Source organism: Aotus nancymaae, unplaced genomic scaffold (assembly GCF_030222135.1).
Source record: "Aotus nancymaae isolate 86718 unplaced genomic scaffold, 86718_ANA_hifiasm-v0.15.2.pri h1tg000039l, whole genome shotgun sequence".
NCBI lineage: Eukaryota > Metazoa > Chordata > Mammalia > Primates > Aotidae > Aotus > Aotus nancymaae.
In genome coordinates, this window is record NW_026988453.1 from 3,936,739 (window position 1) to 3,955,529 (window position 18,791).

Sequence of the window (18,791 nt, forward strand, 5' to 3'; positions counted from 1 at the left end):
GTCTAGAAATGATAGACTGTCAGATATACAGCACAGACTCTTCTATCTCATGTTGGTTTATTAGAGGTGGTTATACTTCAACCAACTGAACCTCTTATTGCCCTCAGCTTAGCATTCTCTCTCCCCTCTTCACCCCCACCCTTGGCCATTCTTAACCTGGATGATTTGAAGTTTACTTATTCTAGTCCCTTGAGTTTCAAAAGGACGTGAGGTCTTCACCACTTAATCAAGTCCTCTGCCCCTTGGTTTCTCCAGCCACCAAATGAAGATAATAATAGGGACTGTGGTGAGAATTAAATAAGTTGATACAGAATAGGAACTGCTACATAGAGAGTGCCAAAAACTGTTAGCTGCTATTAGTGTAACTAATTGAAAGTGAATGATAGTATATGTAAATATGTCTTCTATTTAAGAAAACAATGTGAGGTCTTACTGTAGTGCTTGCTGGTTTAGTACTTCTTTGCTTCTGAGGGGACACACTAAATTAGACACCTATAGGTGAAATAACAAGGCTTCTCACCTATGGAGGTTAAGACATGACCATGAAGGAGAGCCGGGCTGCTCAGGCCATAGGGTTTCCAAGCGTTCTTACTAAAAATGTGCTTCTTCAGCTGTCTGTTTAACATCGCATCCTCAGCACCAAGGGGCTCTATCAGTACTGGCTGATGAATGAATGAATAAGCTTATGACTCTATCAGACAGAAATGGAGGATAGCCATAAGAAAGGAAGTCTGGCTGGCATTTTGAATTCTCCAGGAGAAAAGAGAGAAATACATTTAAAACAGAGAGAAGGAGGGTTGTCTATGTGGGAATGAGGGTAACTGTGGCTTGATGCACTGAGCCCCTAGGCCTGGAGATAAAGTAGAGGGATAGCTGTGCATTTGGACAAGCAGGTCCAGAGAACCATTGGGTTTTGTTTTTGGTTTTGTTTTGAACAAAGTCAGATATCTTAAGGGGAAGTGGAGAGCATTTCTTTTTGACAGTGATATTCTGCAGAGATTTCCAGGTTTTAAAAGGATCATTCTGAAGGTGACACAAAGAACATCCTATTAGAGTGTCTGTCTCCCTGAAAATGAATCCTTCTTCTTTGTACTCAGGGTGTTTCCCTCTTAATAATAGCCTCCTACCATGACCCCAAGTTGTTTCACAGCCTCCCTGAAAGTAAAAGCTGCTCATTGTTTAGGCATTTGTTTTTTCCTATTCCTAAACATACTCCTTCCCAGTTGGGGTTCTAGTAATGCCATCTCTACTAAATGCATCACCACTGAATCAAGGAACAAGTTGGAACAACTTACTTTGTTTCCTTCTCTTTCTTGTTCATTTAAGTTAACATAGTTTTGAGTGAAATCCAACAAGTATTTACCCAGCACCCATTGAGAACAAACTACTGTGCTAGGTCACATGCAACATTAAGGTGATTAGGGCATGATTTCTGGCCCTGAGAATCTTGTACTGGCTTGCAGATTATTATAATGACTGGTAAAATGTTTCAGTATCTCTCTTCAACCTTCCTGGGCTATAGGTTTTCCCTTACATGATTTATGTGCTCTAGAATTCAGTCAAAGTTGAATTTGAGAACATTAGGTTCAACAGAAGTCTCCAAGAAACATTCCCAATCCCTCCACCTATATATAGTCTGTCTGCACTTTTTTTTTTGAGACAGAATCTAGCTCTGTTGCCCAGGCTGAAGTGCAGTGCTGCGATCTTGTTCACTGCAATCTCTGCCACCTGTACTCAAGTGATTCTCGTGCCTTGGCCTCCTAAGTAGCTGGGATTACAGGTGTGCACCACCATGCCTGGCTAATTTTTGTATTTTTAATAGAGTCAGATTTTCGTCAGGTTGCCTGGGCTGGTCTTGAACTCCTGACCGCAAGTGATCCACCTGCCTCAGCCTCCCAAAATGCTGGCATTACAGGCATGAGCCACTGTGACTGACCCCTGACTGCACTTTATATCTCTTACAGCACTTACCACTTTTACATTGTATTATACATTTATTTATGTACATGTTAGCCTCCATGATCCGGAAAGAGAGCAGGCACAGGAAAAACTGCCAGAGGAGTGGAGCCCGAAGACCTGTGCTTGAATCTGAAGCTGGACTCAGATATGAATCAACCATGAAATCTTGGCTGTGCCACTTTGCAATTCTCAGTCCTGCATCTAGAATTGGAAGACAATAATAATGCCTACTTCATAAAATAGATATGGAAATTAGTTATATGAACATGCTTTGTGAACTGTTATCTATATGTTAATTTTATTATCCCCCATGTGATATAGCAAAGGGCTTTGCCCATGAGAAAAACCCTATTAATATTAATTAAATTATTGAAAAAAATTACATCAACCACCCTGCGGCATATTATTGTTCTCACATTATTTTCGTATCCCACATTGTTAGCAAGCCTTATCTATTGTGCCCTACTAGGTTTAGGAAAGAGTGTTTATAGGGATTAATCAGAAATAAAGGGACCTGCTTCTTGACTGCGCTTCCCTCTTAAATAGTAGGGTACAAAGCCTCTCCTCTCATGCATCGTGTATCTTGTTTCTACCTTGAGGGTTGGTAACAACAGGGAGGCCCTAGTTGTTCAAAGCATGGGCTTCGGAGTAAGACAGTTCTAGGTTCAAATCTTGGCTCTGCCTTTAGTATTTGTGCAAAATAAGAGTAATTAAAATTTTTGGTTGGGTGCGTGGCTCATGTCTGTAATCCCAGCACTTTGGGAGGCCGAGGTGGGCAGATCATGAGGTCAGGAGTTTGAGACCAGCCTGGCCAACGTGGTGAAACCCCATCTCTACTAAAAACACAAAATTAGCTGGGTGTGGTGGCACACACCTGTAGTCCTAGCAACTCGGGAGGCTGAGGCAGGAGAATCGTTTGTACCTGGGAGGCGTAGATTGTAGTGAACCGAGATCATGCCACTGTATTCCAGCCTGGACGATGGAGCGAGACTCCGTTTCAAAAAAATTTTTTTTTTTTTCCTGAGCCTTAGTTTTCTTATCTGTATAATGAAGATAATACAGGATTTTATAAATATTAAAATTAGATAATGCTAGGGCTTTGGGAGGCTAAGGTGAAAGGATCCCTTGAGTCCAGGAGTTTGAGACTAGCCTGGACAACATAGGGATACCCCATCTCTACAAAAAATAAACAAAATTAGCTGGGTGCAGTGATGTGTACCTGTAGTCCCAGCTATATGAGAGGCTGAGGTGGGAGGATTGCTTGAGCCTGGAAGGTTGAGACTGCAGTGAGCCATGATTTCTCCATTGCATTCTAGCCTGCACAACAAAGCAAGACCCTGTCTCAAAAAAAAAAAAAAAAAAATAGGCTGGGTGCGATGGCTTATGCCTGTAATCCTGGCACTTTGGGAGGCTGAGGCTGGTGGATCACTTGAGGTCAGGAGTTCAAGACCAGCCTGGCCCACATGGTGAAACTGTCTCTACTAAAAATATAAAAATTAGCTGGGCATGGTGGCGCACGCCTGTAGTCCCAGCTACTCTGGAGGCTGAGGCAGGAGAATCTCTTGAGCCTGGGAGGCAGAAGTTGCACTGAGCTGAGGTCTCGCCACTGTTCTCCAGCCTGGGCCACAGAGCAAGACTCCATCTCAATAATAATAATAATAATTTAAAAATAAAATTAGATAATGTGTTAAAATGAGATGTGAGGAGCTAGTGATTTAAGTAAGCTCAGCGTGTGTTAACTTTGATAATATTCACATGTAGTCCATTAATTGAGCAATTATACTATGGGGCTGGGCACCATATAGGTGCTGGAGATATACCCTGCCATCGTACCATTAATGGGGAAAACAGACAAGTAACTGATGATTGCCACACGATGTGACAAATGACAAATGCTTTGACAGAAATAAGAACAGGGTGCTCCGGGAACAATAGGAGAGGTACCTATGTGACAGCCCTAACTGGAAAATTGTCAGCAGCTATCAGGGAAGGTTTCATGTAGGGAGTGACTACTATGGAGTCTGAAGGTACAGTAGGAGTAAGCTGGGTGGACGGAGGATCCACCCTGAGCAAGGAGTTAGAGATCTGAGAAGGCATGTTCATTGAAGAAAAAAGCAGTTCTGACAAAACGGCTTGCAGATGCCAGATCACAAAGGACGTCAGCTTGCTTTGTGAAATAATTTATGCTTTTTTTTTTTTGAGACAAAGTTTTGCTCTTGTTGTCCAGGCTGGAGTGCAGTGGCACAATCTCAGCTCACTGCAACCTCCACCTCCCTAGTTCAAGCGATTCTCTTGCCTCCTGCCTCCGGAGCAGCTGGGATTACAGGCATGGCATGCACCACCACACCCGGCTAGTTTTGTATTTTTAGTAAAGACGGGGTTTCTCCATGTTGGTCAGGCTGGTCTCGAACTCCCGACCTCAGGTGATCAACCCGCCTCGGCCTCCCAAAGTGCTGGGATTACAGGCGTGAGCCACCGTGCCTGGCCAAGAATTTATGCCTTTTTCTGAGCGAATTGATGGATGTGTGCACTCTCACTTAGAGATAAAATTTAAGTGGAGAGCATTGAGTTAAGAAAGTATCTAGGTATCATGAAATTAACACAGGTTTGGAGCCTCCACAGATCCTCAATCCTGGTTAAGTTCCTTGTATGAGTTCCATGTATGACCTAATCAACTCACATCACCTCTCTTCCGTGGACAATCAGCAATGACATGTACCCCTCAGGGTTATTGCGAGGGCTAAATGAGATGGTGCAGGTCAAATTCGCTGCAAAGCTCGTGTCACATAATGATCATTTTAATAAATATCAACTCTCTTCGCTGAAGCACCGTGTAAGTAGAACATGAAAGCTATTGCCAGGCCTCTCTGTCTCTTCTCCCTTCCTTCCCTTTCCTCTCTCAGCAGTGCAGGCAGCAGCAGCCAAAAGCCAGAGACGTGGAGGATGTCCACTGAAGCGAGTACTCCAGAGCGATGATTAAAAGGCAGCCGCCCCGAATCCTGGGCGCGGGCGGGGAGCGAGGCTGGGCATGCTCAGTGGGCAGGCGGCGGGAGGGAAGCGGGGCGGGGGCGGAGGCGGGGGTCGGAGCCGAGCGAGGGCGCATGCTCAGTCCCCGCATTTGCTCTTCGGTCCAGTGCCGCAGCCGGAAAACCGCAGCGGCGGCGGCGGCGGCTGAGGGGGAACGACCCAGCGGGCGGCAGAAAGGAGGGCAGGAAAAAATTACAAGGACAGATGTGATAAGACAGGAACTGCGAGCTTGGAATTCGCGGCCTCTCCCAGGCCACTACCTTCGCCGTCAGCAAGGGACGAAGACCGGGAGGCGGCGGCGACGGCAGGAGAAGGAGGAGACGGCGACGGGAGGGAGCGCAGAGGAGGGGACGGGCCGGCGGCGGCCTGCGAGCCGCAGTGATTTTGACGTTTTCCGCCGCTGCGTCTCCCGCGGGCCCCGGCCGGGCTGCGCTGGGTGGGCCACCCCGCCCCGCGCTCCCCGCTCGTCCTGCTCGTCCCTCCGCCCACCCGGGACGTGAGGGGTCTCCCCGCTCCGAGGAAAGGGGAGAGGGAGGCGAGGGCTTGCGGGCTGTGCGATGGCAGGGACATTTTCCACAACGTGATTGTTGAAGGCAACCCCCACCTCCCTTAAAATTCCGGGCCCTTCCAGCCTCCACCCTCCCCCAAGCCCGTGTGACTAAACCGAGACAAAGGGGAGGCGGCCTCGCTCACACGCGCGCTCGCGGGGCGGGTGGCTCGGAGGGGCGCGGGCGCGGGGCGGACCGACGGACGAACAGACGGACGGACGGACGGAGACGGCGCCGCCACATTCCTATGCCCGGGAGCGGCGGCGGCGGCGGCTCCCGCGGGAGGCGGCAGGCGCGCGGCGCGGACAGCTGAGCTTCTCCTCCCCCGTCGGCGCTCGGGCGGACCTCGCCCGGGCCCCGATGGTTTGAGCTTGCCTCTCCCTCCCTCCCGACCCCTGCGGCGGCGAGGCCACGCCATGTGAAGGTTAGGGCCTGGACATCCCGAGGAGCCACCGTGAAAGATGGGGGATGCTGCAGACCCCAGGGAGATGAGAAAGACGTTCATTGTTCCAGCCATCAAGCCCTTTGACCACTATGATTTCTCCAGGGCCAAAATCGCCTGCAATCTGGCCTGGTTGGTGGCCAAAGCCTTTGGGACAGGTTAGTGGTGTCACCCCTTCTCTCCCCCTCTTCCTCCTGATGTGGTCCACATCCCGGTTTTTGTTCCCGATTCTCGAATCCCTCTCCATGCCGGTCTTCTCGTACAGGTACAGGGAGATGATGGGAGGCTAGGAAGAGGAGAAAGAAAGGAGAATAAGGAAAGCAGGTTTGGTCTTCAATGAAGGGCCCGTGAATGGTCAGGTGGGATTTGGCCAGATTCCTTTTATTGGATAGCAGAAGTGTTCCCTTCCCCGCCCTAGTGAGCAATTTTATCATGTTTTTACATAGAGTGGTTTTAATAGAGTGGTATTTTCTTCATTGTGCTGCATACATTTCTGCCTCAGTCAAAATTGTGATTACACCACCAAGAATTCTGAGTTGGTTTCTTTATTATTGCAAGAAGGTGGATGGTGCATAGTACTATATTGACTTTGACATTTGTAATGATGGCTGCTATTCAGGCTCTATCGGATATAAGGTGGCCTGTGTCGAGTGCAGTATTAATTTTTGCTGTTACTCTTTAAGGCTGTATCAGCCTTCTGCACACATTTTAGGTTCTTACTAAATCAGTTATTTAAAACCGATGTTTAGTTTGCTGACTGTAGGGTGCTATTTTCATTTCATATTATCAGTGAGGCATAGTGTTTTTTCCAAATGTATTTTGGCTTCATAAATTAAAAGAAACAAAAATTCCAAGAAGAGTTTTTTGAAGGCATGTGCTGTTGACACAGAAATTGAATAGTACAGTAGCAGTTAAGCACTCCCTCCATAACCCCGTCTTTGCAAAATAACAGGAAAAGGGCCTCCCGTTGTGATTCTTTAGTGTTGCTTTAGGAGCCCATGTTGTGAAATGCTGCAAAAATTAGGGAGCTGCTTTTCATTGGAAGATGCTTCTGTAATTTGGTAACTTTTAAGAGTAATTTTCCAAGATTTCTATTCCCTTGTTAATGAATTTTAGATACATGCAATATTTGTTGAAAAGTTCCTTAGTACTCACAAACTTCCAGATGTTAAATATGGGTTTTTTTGTGGGGAGGGTGGCTAATTTCCAATTTTAGGACTATGTAATTAATGTTTTGGTAAATGGTTTAGTTCGGTTTTACTGCTCAAACTTACACACAACTGAGTATTTTCAGGACTTACACATCCTAGTTAAATAGTAGATTAATCTCAGTGTTTGGGAAATTATTTGAATTTGTTTTTGGGGAAACTTCACATTGATGTGATTTTATGTTTATGGCAGCCTTAATTTTACTTGAATTTTCATGCTTTGATATTAAACTGGCATCAGGAATAAATGTAATAAATCCTTTTCAAATAATTTAAATTTTAAACATCTCTTTGAAATTAAATGTCTAGTGTAACTCATAGGAAGAAGCACAAAGTGTTACTGCCTTTTTATGAAAACATTCTGGCACCACTGATATAAGCAGTGAGAATAATAGATGTATTTTGGTTTTAACTTAAGCAGCACACTGAAGCTAGTATCTATTTACATGGCAAATGAAGGCTATTTAAGTGCTTAGAAAACATGGAAAGAGGGAAATTTACATAGTCACCTATGTGGAAAAGTAGTATGTATGAAGTGGAAGGCAAAGGGATTAAGAGAAGTATTTTCTTTCCATCTGGAACTGAGAGGACACTTATAGTACAGATGTCAAAATTTTGCTGTGCGTACACAAAGGACTAGAAAATGGCCTACTTTCTGGATATGTGTCAGGCAGGTTGGTAGATTGTGGACCACTTGAACACATTGAACACACCTGAAGAAGAAAGGAAATGAAGGGAATCTGGTATCGGTGGAATCTGATGTCTGCCAGGCACTCTGCTGGATGCTTTGCATTAAGTTGTACGTTAGGGATGCATAACAACTCTCTGATGTAGGTAGTGTGTTCCCCATTTAAAAAATATGAGGAAGTCAGTGCATAGAGAGGTTAACTTTCCTACTATCACAGTGTTAGTAAGTGGCAGAGATGAGTTTTGATTTGAGGTCTGACTCCAGAAGGTAATAAAATATTGGTGGAGGTGGGACACTCCTGTTATATATCCAGCACTCTGAATGCATTGCTTCATTTATTCCTGCAGCAACCTTGTAGATACTGTTCTCATTTTGCAGATAAGGTAACTAGCTCACAGATTAATTTGCATGAGATTAAACATCTGGCAAGTGATGTATTCTGCTTGTCTGCCTCTGAAGTCTTTGCTTATTACTCTATACCATTCTGCAGAGTAACCCTTTTATCTGCAAGTGTGAAAAATGTGCACATAGTACCTATTGAAGTCTAACATTTTTTCTTTAAAAACTGTACAAATCTTAATTTATTTTCAGATGTTTTAGATTATATTGTTGGTTATTACTTTTGCCTTGGCAGCAGTTGGAATGGATGAAAAGACTGTATTCACATGGGATGAAAAACAAGTTTAAAAGACCTTAAGTGACTTAGTAACAATATATTAATACATTATTTAGAATGTTATGTTTGTACATTTTGTTTACAACAGTCTTTATCAACAGTCTTTCAAAAGATAAATTTATATGTGGTGAATAGAAAAAAATTAGGAATTTTAATTTTTTTTGGATGTAAATATTATTTATTTTCTGCAGATACTCTTGTGCAGGAAAGGTTAATAGACAGTATATTTCAAAGATATTACCTAATTATATTCAGCTACTCAAAAAATTAGCCCAGCTTTCAAGTATGGTTTACTAAAATCACTCCTTTAGCAATGACATACAGGGTCTTCAGGCACTGATTTGGTGTTTTCTCTTAGAAACTTTCTAATTTTTGATGTACTGAAAAAGTAGTCAATTTTATAACCATATATTGTAAAAGTCTTTTAAAATGATAGCTTTTAAATGACTATAAATAAGTTGTGAACAGAGAACAAGGTAATTGAACTTAAAAAAAATAAACACTGGTAGTGTAATACCTAGAAAGCAGATATGGAATATTTACGTAATTTGAAGTCTTATGTCAAGAGCTTTGAATCATTTTCTTCTCTTTACAGTAGTATTACAAAAGTATTACAGATAGCCCAAATTTTAATAGTTTATTTTGTGGAAGAATGCAGATACATTAAATGTTTGATTAAATGAAGAATAAATTTTTATAGATGAATTTGAAACAGTAAATAGATCATCTAAATTGCAAAGGAGGAAGAAGTTCAACTATTTGTGTCTTTTCTATATTTGAAGAGCTTAACCCATTTAAACAAAGATTTTACTGAATTTTCTTTAAATGTTCTGTTCCTTTAATTCCTTTGGGGGAAATGATAGGTGCAAAAGCTCTTGTGACACTCTTGCTAAATTCTTGAATTTGGAATTCAAGGCCCATTTCCTAGTGTCAGTTTATCACTTCAATCTTCTCAACTGTTATTCCCCTTTTTATCCTAGTTTAGTGATATAAAATATTTCCTATTATAAATATACCTCGTTACAGTTGTCTGTCTTAACAGATCTTGCTGTCAGAGTCCTATGTAAGATCTGACTCTTGTGCATACATGAAGATTGTTGAGAGTAGTGGGTAGCATTGTGGTTAAGACAGACCCGCAGCAGAGCGGTCCATTTGGGACATTATTGCAGTAGTCTGGGCAAGAGATGAGGTCCTTTGTCTTTGACTTTGTAGTCAATAGAAGAATTTATAAAACCAATATGGAAAAAAAAGAGAGTTCATCAAGTCTTGAAGTAGGAGGGGGTATGATAATAAAGCTGCTAATATAGGCCAGGCGTGGTGGCTCACGCCTGTAATCCCAGCACTTTGGGAGGCCGAGGCTGGTGGATCACCTGAGGTCAGTAGGTTGAGACTAGCCTGACCAATGTGGTGAAACCCCATCTCTCCTAAAAATACAAAAATAAGCTGGGCGTGGTGGCAAGCACCTGTAATCCCAGCTACTCGAGAGGCTGAGGCAGGAGAATCGCTTGAATCCGGGTGGCGGAGGTTGCAGTGAGCCGAGATCGTGCTGTTGTACTCCAGCCTGGGCGACAAGAGCGAGACCTCATCTCAAAAAATAAAGTAAAATAAAATAAAGCTGCTAATACTTGTTGAGCTCTTACTGTGTCTCAAGCACTTTACACATACTGTATCATTTTAATCCTTACGACAGCCTTATGAGGTGGAACTGCTCATTCCAATTTTACTGAGGAGGAAAGTGAGGCCCAGGGCCATAGGAACTCTTCCAGAGTTACCCAACTGATGGAGTTGGGATCTGAACCCAGGGAATTTGATTTCAGTCTATACTCATAACTACTGTGCTCTATGGGTAGAAGTCAAAAAAATGGAAAGGAGGCAAATGATAGAAAAAATGTTGCAGAGATTTAATCTCTAGTATTTCTAAGTGACTGGGTACGTGGGAAGTGGTTTAAATGAAAAGGGAATCTATAAGAAGACGAGGTTACCTGAGGTTTTAAGAAGTATGAGGTTACCTGAGATTTTGAGATTTGGTGATTGACAGGTTGAATTGCGATGCCATTGACAGAGAAGAAAGTGTAGTAACACTGAAGCCCTGGAAGGAGAAAGTTTAGGAGAATGGTCTGATTCAACAGCGTCTGTGTGTTTAAGCTGTGCCTTTAAGAGTTTATGCTTTAGTAGGGAAGGTATGATAAATGTATAACTATAGTAGAGGTCGGAAATAAGATAAGAGGCATATAATTGGAACTATGACAGTCAGAGGGAGATTGGTGGGGGTATGATACAGTCGAGTGGCAGTGGGGAGGTCTCTTCCAGCCTCATCAGTGGTCTGTGAAGGAAGGCCTCTCTAGTGGCGGTGGCATTTAAGCTATATCCTGAAGAGAGTCAGGCTGAATGGAAAATAGGCATTGTAGATGGAGGAAATGGTTTGGGTGTAGGTATGGAGTTGTGAACCCCAGGTAGTGCTAATGAACAACATAGACCAGATTGATGGGATGAGGTTTATGTAATGAAGCAGTGAGAGAGCCAGCTTGAAAGACAAACTAGGACAGAATTGTGTGAAGGGTGAGGTGAAGGAATTTGGTATTTATTTAGTAAATTATCCTAAGCACATTGGATTAAAAAGAAAGAAAAACTATTAAGTTTATTAAACATGTACTTTGTGCTAATTACTCTTCTAAGCATTTTAATATGTGTTATTTCTTTTAATTCTGAGTGAACATATTAAGTAGATATTATTTTTTTATTTGTTCTAAGACTCTAAAACAGGATTTCTCAACTGCAAAACTATTGGCCAGATAATTCTTTGTTGTTGGGGTCTGTCCTGTGCATTATGGGATTTTAGCAGCATCTGTGGCCTTTACCCACTAGATGCTAATAGTGTTCCCTACCCCTACACCTACTCCTACCCTGGTTGTGACAACCTAAAATGTCTCCAGACATCTCCAGATGTCTCCTGGGGAGCAAAAGGAGCCCAGGTTGAGAATCACTGCTATAAATATTATAAGACACACTATTGTGATCCAAGAAGGGTTTTTTTTTTGGTGCGTTGACGTACAAATTAATTATAAGACATACCGGTTTCACAAAGATTCAAGTTGAAAATAAGAATTTAGGAAATATATGATAGTTTGCTCTTTTTTAAATAAACAATGAGACAGATTTAGAGGTGTTAACTAACTTGCCCTTGATCATACAGCTTGTAAGCAGTGGAAACAAAATTAGAGTCTAAGCCTTTGTGATACTGAAATTTGTATCTTAACCTCTGTGTTGTACTCTTCCTGGATTTTTATTAGAGATGAGGTTGGCCAGGCTGATCTCGAACTTCTGGGGTCAAGTGATCCGCCTCTCTCAGCCTCTCAAAGTGCTGGGATTACAGCTGTGAGCCATTGTGCCTGGACAATGATAACATTAAAAATAGATTGCTGACCATGTAAACTTACTTTCTAATTTACATGTTTTCTAGAAATTTGTCTCATATCAGATTTTGAAACAGCAGAAATATTTTCTATTATCTACCCTTTAAAAAAATAGATGCTAGAGCTCTTGATTATAGATTCTTGAAAATTTACTGAGTTAAAAATATTTTTTAAGTATGTATACAGGTACAGATTCAAAACTTAGAGGTATAAAAGAGTAGACCTTGTGAGAAGTCTCCTTCCCACCTGGACCCTGAGCTACTCAGTTTCTATTTCAAGCAAGGTGATATCACCAGAAGATTTGTTTTTAGAAAATCTCTTGGAATACACTTAAAAATGGCTAAAATAGTAAAGTTTACATAATGTATATTTTACCACAATTTTAAAAAAGATGTCTTGGAAACAGTGGAAAATAAATTGGAGAAGGACCAAGAGTTATGAAGGAGGAAACCAGTTGGGAAGTTATTATGGTTCAGGTGAGAGATGATGGCGTCTTGAATGTGATGGTGGCAGTGCGTATGGAAAGAAGCGGAAGAATGAAAAGGATAAAGCTTAGTGATTGATTGGATATGTGGAAGAAAAGGTGAGATCTTGGGAAGTGTTAAGGTTGATTCTGTTTGATGAGAAAGGGAGCAACGGAAGAGGGCCAGTGTATGTGTTTAACAGAAAGGGGTCAAAGAACCGTATTGAGTTTGAGGAACATATAAAATGGTGGTGTGTGCATTAGGCCTGTGGAAATTCATGTATGGAGCTTAGAAGACTTTAGGGATGAGAACTATAGGTGGTAATTAAAATTTAAAAAGTAGGTGACTACCAGTCACAAGTCACTTGTTTGTTTTGTTTTGTTTTTTCGAGACGGAGTCTTGCTCTGTCACCCAGGCTGGAGTGCAGTGGCGCCATTTCAGCTCACTGCAACTTCCACCTCTCGGGTTCAAGCAATTCTCTTGTCTCAGACTCCTGAGTTGCTGGGATTACAGGCGCTCACCACCACACCCAGCTAATTTTTTGTGTTTTTAGTAGAGATGGAATTTTCACCACATTTACCAGACTGGTTGTGAACTCCTGACGTGGTGATCCACCCGCCTTGCCCTCCCAAAGTGCTGGAATTACAGGCGTGAGCCACCTCAATTGGCCATCACTTTTTTTTTTTTTTTTTAAGAGATAAGGTCTCACTGTCACCCAAGCCAAGTGCAGTCATGTGATCATATTGCAGCCTCAAATTTCTGGTCTCAGGTCATCTTCCTGCCTCAGCCTTTTGAGTAGCTGGGACTACATGCCTGGCTAATTTTTTTGAAAATGTTTTGTAGAGATGGGATCTCACTATGTTGCCCAAGCTGGTCTTAAACTCCTGGATTCAAGCACTCCTCCTGCCTCAGCTTCCCAAAGTGTTGGGATTACATGTGTGAGCTACCCTACCCAGCTGACTGCCAGTCTCTTAGAGGGAGAATTTGGAGAAAGAAAGGACTCAAGACAGGCGAGCCAACAAAGGGGATAGGCATAGAGTAATTAGAGAGAAAAAAAGAAAACCAGGGCAATGTGGAGTCTCAGAAGACAAGGGAAGAGAACATTGAGGATGAAGGAATATAAGGTGTAGTGAGAAAGGTTATGCGAGAACTCTCAAAGAGATCCGTTGGATTTAGCAAGAAGGAAGTTTTGATGACTTTGCTGAGAACATTTTGAGGGGAATATAGAGACAGAAACATGATTAGGTTGAAAGTAAATGGGAGATTGTATCAGTTATGCTGTCCTCACTTGTAGTAACAGAAAATCCACCTCAAATTGGCTAACAGTAAAGAGGATTAAAAAAAAAAAGGAAGAAAAACAAGATTTATTGTTTATGAAAAAGTCCTCAAGTGGGGTGGGCTTTGGTTTTGATTTCATCAGGGCCATAGCTTCATTTCTCTGTGATTCTTTTAGCTGCACCCTTGTTCATGTGTGGACTTCATTGTCAGGCTGTCTAGTATCATGGTAGAAAATGGCTGTAGTGGCCAGGCATGGTGGCTTATGTCTGTGATCCCAGCACTTTGGGAGGCCGAGGCGGGCGGATCACAAGGTCAGAAGTTCAAGAGCAGCCTGGTCAACATGGTGAAGCCCCGTTTCTACTAAAAATACAAAAATTAGCTGGACATGGTGGCACACGCCTGTAATCCCAGCTACTCTGGAGGCCGAGACAGAAGAATTGCTTGAACCGGGACCCAGGAGGCGGAGGTTGCGATGAGCTGAGATCACGCCACTGCACTCCAGCCTGGGCTACAGGGTGAGACTCCATCTCAAAAAAAAAAAGAAAATGGCTGTAGCATTTCTAGGTCTCATATCTGTGGTAGGTACCACACCGTTCAGAGCTCTTCCCTAATGAAAGTTCTACACTCTTCTCTTGCTTTTTTCTTTCTCTTTAAACAGACAGAAGCATTGATTATAGAAAATCTCAAATATATACAGTAACAATAATCTTTCTTGTATCCATCATCCAGCCTCTGCATTCATGAACTTATGGCCAATCTTGATTCATCTCTAAACACCCCCCTTCACTGTCAATTATTTGAAAGAAATTCCAAACATCATGTCATCACATCTATACATATATCAGTATGTATTTCTGTAAGTCCGCTCCCTTTTTTAAATGTAATCATGGCACAGCTATCACAGTACTGTTGCCATCACAGGATTCCATACCATCAATACTAGTATTTCTGATTGTCTCGTAAATATTTTTTATTTTTATTTTACAGTTTCATTGTTCTAGTCAGTATCCATCTAAAAGCCATGCTTTGTAATTGGTTGATGTCTCTTTACATTGTTTTTTTTTTTTTCTTTTTCAGGTTTACATGACCAGAAGATTTTTTTTTCTTTAAAGTATAGGCTCCTTCTCCATCTCATTTTATCTTCCTTGTAGTTTATTTGTTGGAGAAACCAGACTATTTGTCCTATAAAGTTTCCCACAGTTTGGAGCTCCATTATATTAACAAGTTTCTGTTTGTCCTCTGTATTCATTATAAATTGATAGTTGGATCTAGAGGATTGATTACATTTACTTTTTTTTTTTTTTGGTATATGTTATAGTTGGTATGTACTTCTACCACAAGATACTTAATGTCTGGTTATCTCTCTATCATGACTTCTCTATTTATTAGCTGGAATGCTGTTTTAAAAATAATTTTCCCTTTATTATTTGATTACCCTGAGTGCTGTGTGGGAAATCACCTTGATCCAATGGTAGCCTCCAATCACATGCCGTACAAAACTACCGTAGAGCAGAAAGCTCACAGTACAACTTAAAATGCTCAAATTATGTGATTTGTTAAATCAATTTATGGTGAGAAGCAAGAGGAAAGAGATAGGATGGGTTACAACACTTAGGATAAGGTGCAAACAAAGAGGAAGGACCACACTCCCTGAATCCTGCAGTATATACTGTTCATATGTCCTCTCTCTACTACACTAACCTTCTCTGTTGATAGTTTGATCACCAGGACCAGAGCCGAGGTTTGAACAAAGAGGCCCACAGGGACACAGACCAGTGCCACACACACTTGCTCTATTAGACAGACATGGGACAAGGAAGCCTGCCACAGCTGTAGCTTGCCGTAAGCCTGGTGATAGCCATGGGCTTTGTGTTCTTTGGGCAGAGGACACATGGGCCAGAGTGGCATCAACAATGGGTAGCTGAATTAAGGACTCATGAATATTGTGCTCATGTGTTCATTGACTCTTGTTTAGTGTCATGCATATTTACTATGCCATGAATATCTAGTACTTTGTATATTTAGTGTATGGTGAATGTTTAATACATAGATGCCTCATAAATATTAGATATCTTGTTTTCCTCATCCCTTTCTATGTTAATGTATGTGTTCTATTAACTGCTTACCTTTATTTAACACATTCTATCAATTATATGTTTAACAAACTTTTAAAACTAGCTCCTTTATATACTTAAAATATCTCCAAACATTTCACCTACATTTTACAAACTTACTCATCTTTTATAGTAGAATTGAATAGTCTCAAAAGTAAAATTTTATTAGACTGAGGTTCAGGGAAAACAGGATAAATGCTATATTCTTTCTCTTTACTGGGGAGAAATTAGACCATAACTGAATGGATCACTGGCCCCTGAGAATTTGAAATGGGGTTAAGAAAAGGGAGAAAGAGCATTCCAAAGCAAGGGCTCAGAACGTACAGAGGCTCTGTAATAAAAGAGAGCATGGTTTCCGGGAACTGAATGTGACTGGCAGGGATATGATCATTCCATTCTTGGAGGCCAGAGGAAGGATTTTAATCCTTAGAGAAGTCATTGGAAACCCTTGGGGATAGGGCTGGTGTGTGTGACATGACCAAATTTGCTTATAGGAAATAAGCAAATTCTGGCTACAGTAGAGAATGATTTGGAGCGCAGAGCAGAGTGAATGTGGAAAGATGAAATTCGGAGTAAATGTAGTAATTAAGATTAAAAAGTGTGGGTTGCCTGAACAAGCGAGAACCAGAACCTGGAGTTTGAAATTGTGAGAAGGGGAAGACTTTGGACTGGATTCTGTAATGGATTTTTTTTAGGAGTTAAAGGAGACAGAGGCAATAATGATGACTCTTAGGTTTCTGGTTTGTGCAACCCCATGGATAGTGGTGTACTTGATTGATGTAGGGAACACTGAAAGATCAAGTTTGGGAGAAAAGATTGGTTTGGGGCATTTTGAAGTTTCATAACTTTTTTTCAACATAATTTCAAATGTATAAGAATAGTATAAAGAATTCCCAAATAATTTCTACCCAGATTTACCAACTGTTAATATTTTGTCCCATTTGTTTTATTCTCTCTCATTCCTTTTCCCTGCCTCCCTCCCACACACATACATATATACTTTTTTTTTTTTTTTTGAGGTGGAGTTTTGCCTTTGTTGCCTAGGCTGGAGTACAGTAGTGTTATTTTAGCTCACTGCAACCTCCACTTCCCAGGTTCAGGCGATTCTCCTGCTTCAGCCTCCTGAATAGCCGGGATTATAGGCGCCCACCACCATGTCCAGCTAATTTTTTTTTTTGTATTTTTAGTAGAGATGTGGTTTCACTGTGTTGGCCAGGCTGGTCTGAAACGCCTGACCTCAGGCAATCCATCTACCTCAGCCTCCCAAAGTACTGGGATTGCAGACGTGAGCCACTGCACCTGACCTTTTTTTTTTTTTTTGAGACAGAGTCTTGCTCTGTTACCAGGCTGGAATGCAGGGGCACGGTCTTAGCTCACTGCAATCTCCAACTCCTGGGTTCAAGCAATTCTCCTGCCTCAGCCTCCTGAGTAGTTGGGGTTACAGGTACATGCCACCACACCCAGCTAATTTTTGTATTTTTAGTAGAGACAGGGTTTCACCATGTTGGCCAGGCTGGTCTCGAACTCCTGACCTCAAATGAGCTGCCTGCCTCGGCTTCTCAAAGTGCTGAGATTACAGGCATGAGCTGCCATGCCCAGCAATGTATATATAACATGTGTATGTGTGTGTGCATACATATAGGATATAAATATATATAGTATTTCTGAACCCTTTTAGAATATCTTAGAGATATTGTACCTCACTCTCCTTGAGTGTGTATCTCCTAAAATGAAGGATAGTTCCCGAACATAATCTCAGTTAAAAATTGGTAAATTTAACCTTGATGTGATATCATTATCTAATTCACAGCCCATATTCAGATTTGCTAGTTGTTTTGATTTCCATTATTGCTATTTTGTTTCCCAATTCAGGATCATGCTTCACATTTAGTTGTCATGTCTCTTAAGTCTCCTTTAACTTGGAATAGTTCTTCAGTCTGTATCTTTCATAATACTAACACTTTTGAAGATAAAGCACCAGCCTGGGCGTGGTGGCTCATGCCAGTAATCCTAGCACTTTGGCAGGCTGAGGCAGGTGATCACTTGAGGTTAGGAGTTGGAGACCACCCTGGCCAACATGGTGAAACCCCGTCTCTACTAAAAAATACAAAAAATTAGCCAGTGGTGTATGCCTGTAGTCCCAGCTACTCGGTAGGCTGAGGCAAGAGAATTGCTCGAACTCGGTGGGTGGAGGTTACAGTGAGCTGAGATTGTGCCGCTGCACTCCAGCCTGGGCAACGGAAGTAAAACTCCATCTCAAAAAAAGAAAAAAAAGCACCCTTAGCTGTATGCTGGCTGGATTTTAAGCCCCTTTCTTAGGCATTGTCTTAGCTCTTGCCAAAATTTTGCCTTGTGAGTCTGGTATAGACAGCCAGTTCTCTGCAGAAGCTGACTGGGTACCTCCTGTGTGTTCCTCTTCTCTGTTCTGGAGTTTTGGGCCCTGATTTAGCAGATATCCCCCTCCACCCTTGGTCTAAATGACTGGGACAATGATGCAGTCCTTATGTGGGTACTGGTATTGATAGGAATACCTAGAGAGTAGGAAGAACAACAAATTACACAGAGTCCTGCTCTCAGACAAGAGCTGATGGAGACCCAGGGACTGGAGACCATCTCCTAAACCCTTACTACTTCTGCCCACTGGTGCTGCCCTACCTTTGGCCTTCTTCCCTCTTTCCTACTTCCCTTATCCTCTCTCTTCCATTCACTCCTCCCTGCTCCCCTCTGACAGACCCACTGCTGTACTGCTCTTGCTGTCACTGCCACTACCATGACCACCAGCTGTCTCTGCGTCAGCAGATGTGCCCTGTTGCCTCTGTATAGCACCAGCCCTGCATTCCCCAGGAGACTTGGGCAAGGGTGCCTGAGAGGCACCCAGAGACAAACCACTTGGCAGCCAGTCAGCCCCAGAACAAAGATACTCAGACAAATGAGTCTCCTTACTCCCCATGTCTTCCAAGATCAGAACAACTTG

General features: G+C 42.2%; 1 protein-coding gene across 4 annotated transcripts in view; it reads left to right on the top strand.

Annotated features, from left to right (window-relative positions):
- Nucleotides 1-5,066: 5,066 nt before the first annotated feature.
- CAMSAP2 (calmodulin regulated spectrin associated protein family member 2) overlaps nt 5,067-18,791 on the top strand; it is a 112,206-nt gene continuing 98,481 nt past the window's right edge. For all 4 annotated transcript variants that reach the window (XM_012459556.2, XM_064360214.1, XM_012459557.2 and 1 more), the window contains exon 1: nt 5,067-6,134. In XM_012459556.2, the coding sequence (XP_012314979.2) occupies nt 5,996-6,134 (139 nt within the window). In that variant the 5' untranslated portion in view covers nt 5,067-5,995. The remainder of the gene's footprint in view (nt 6,135-18,791) is intronic.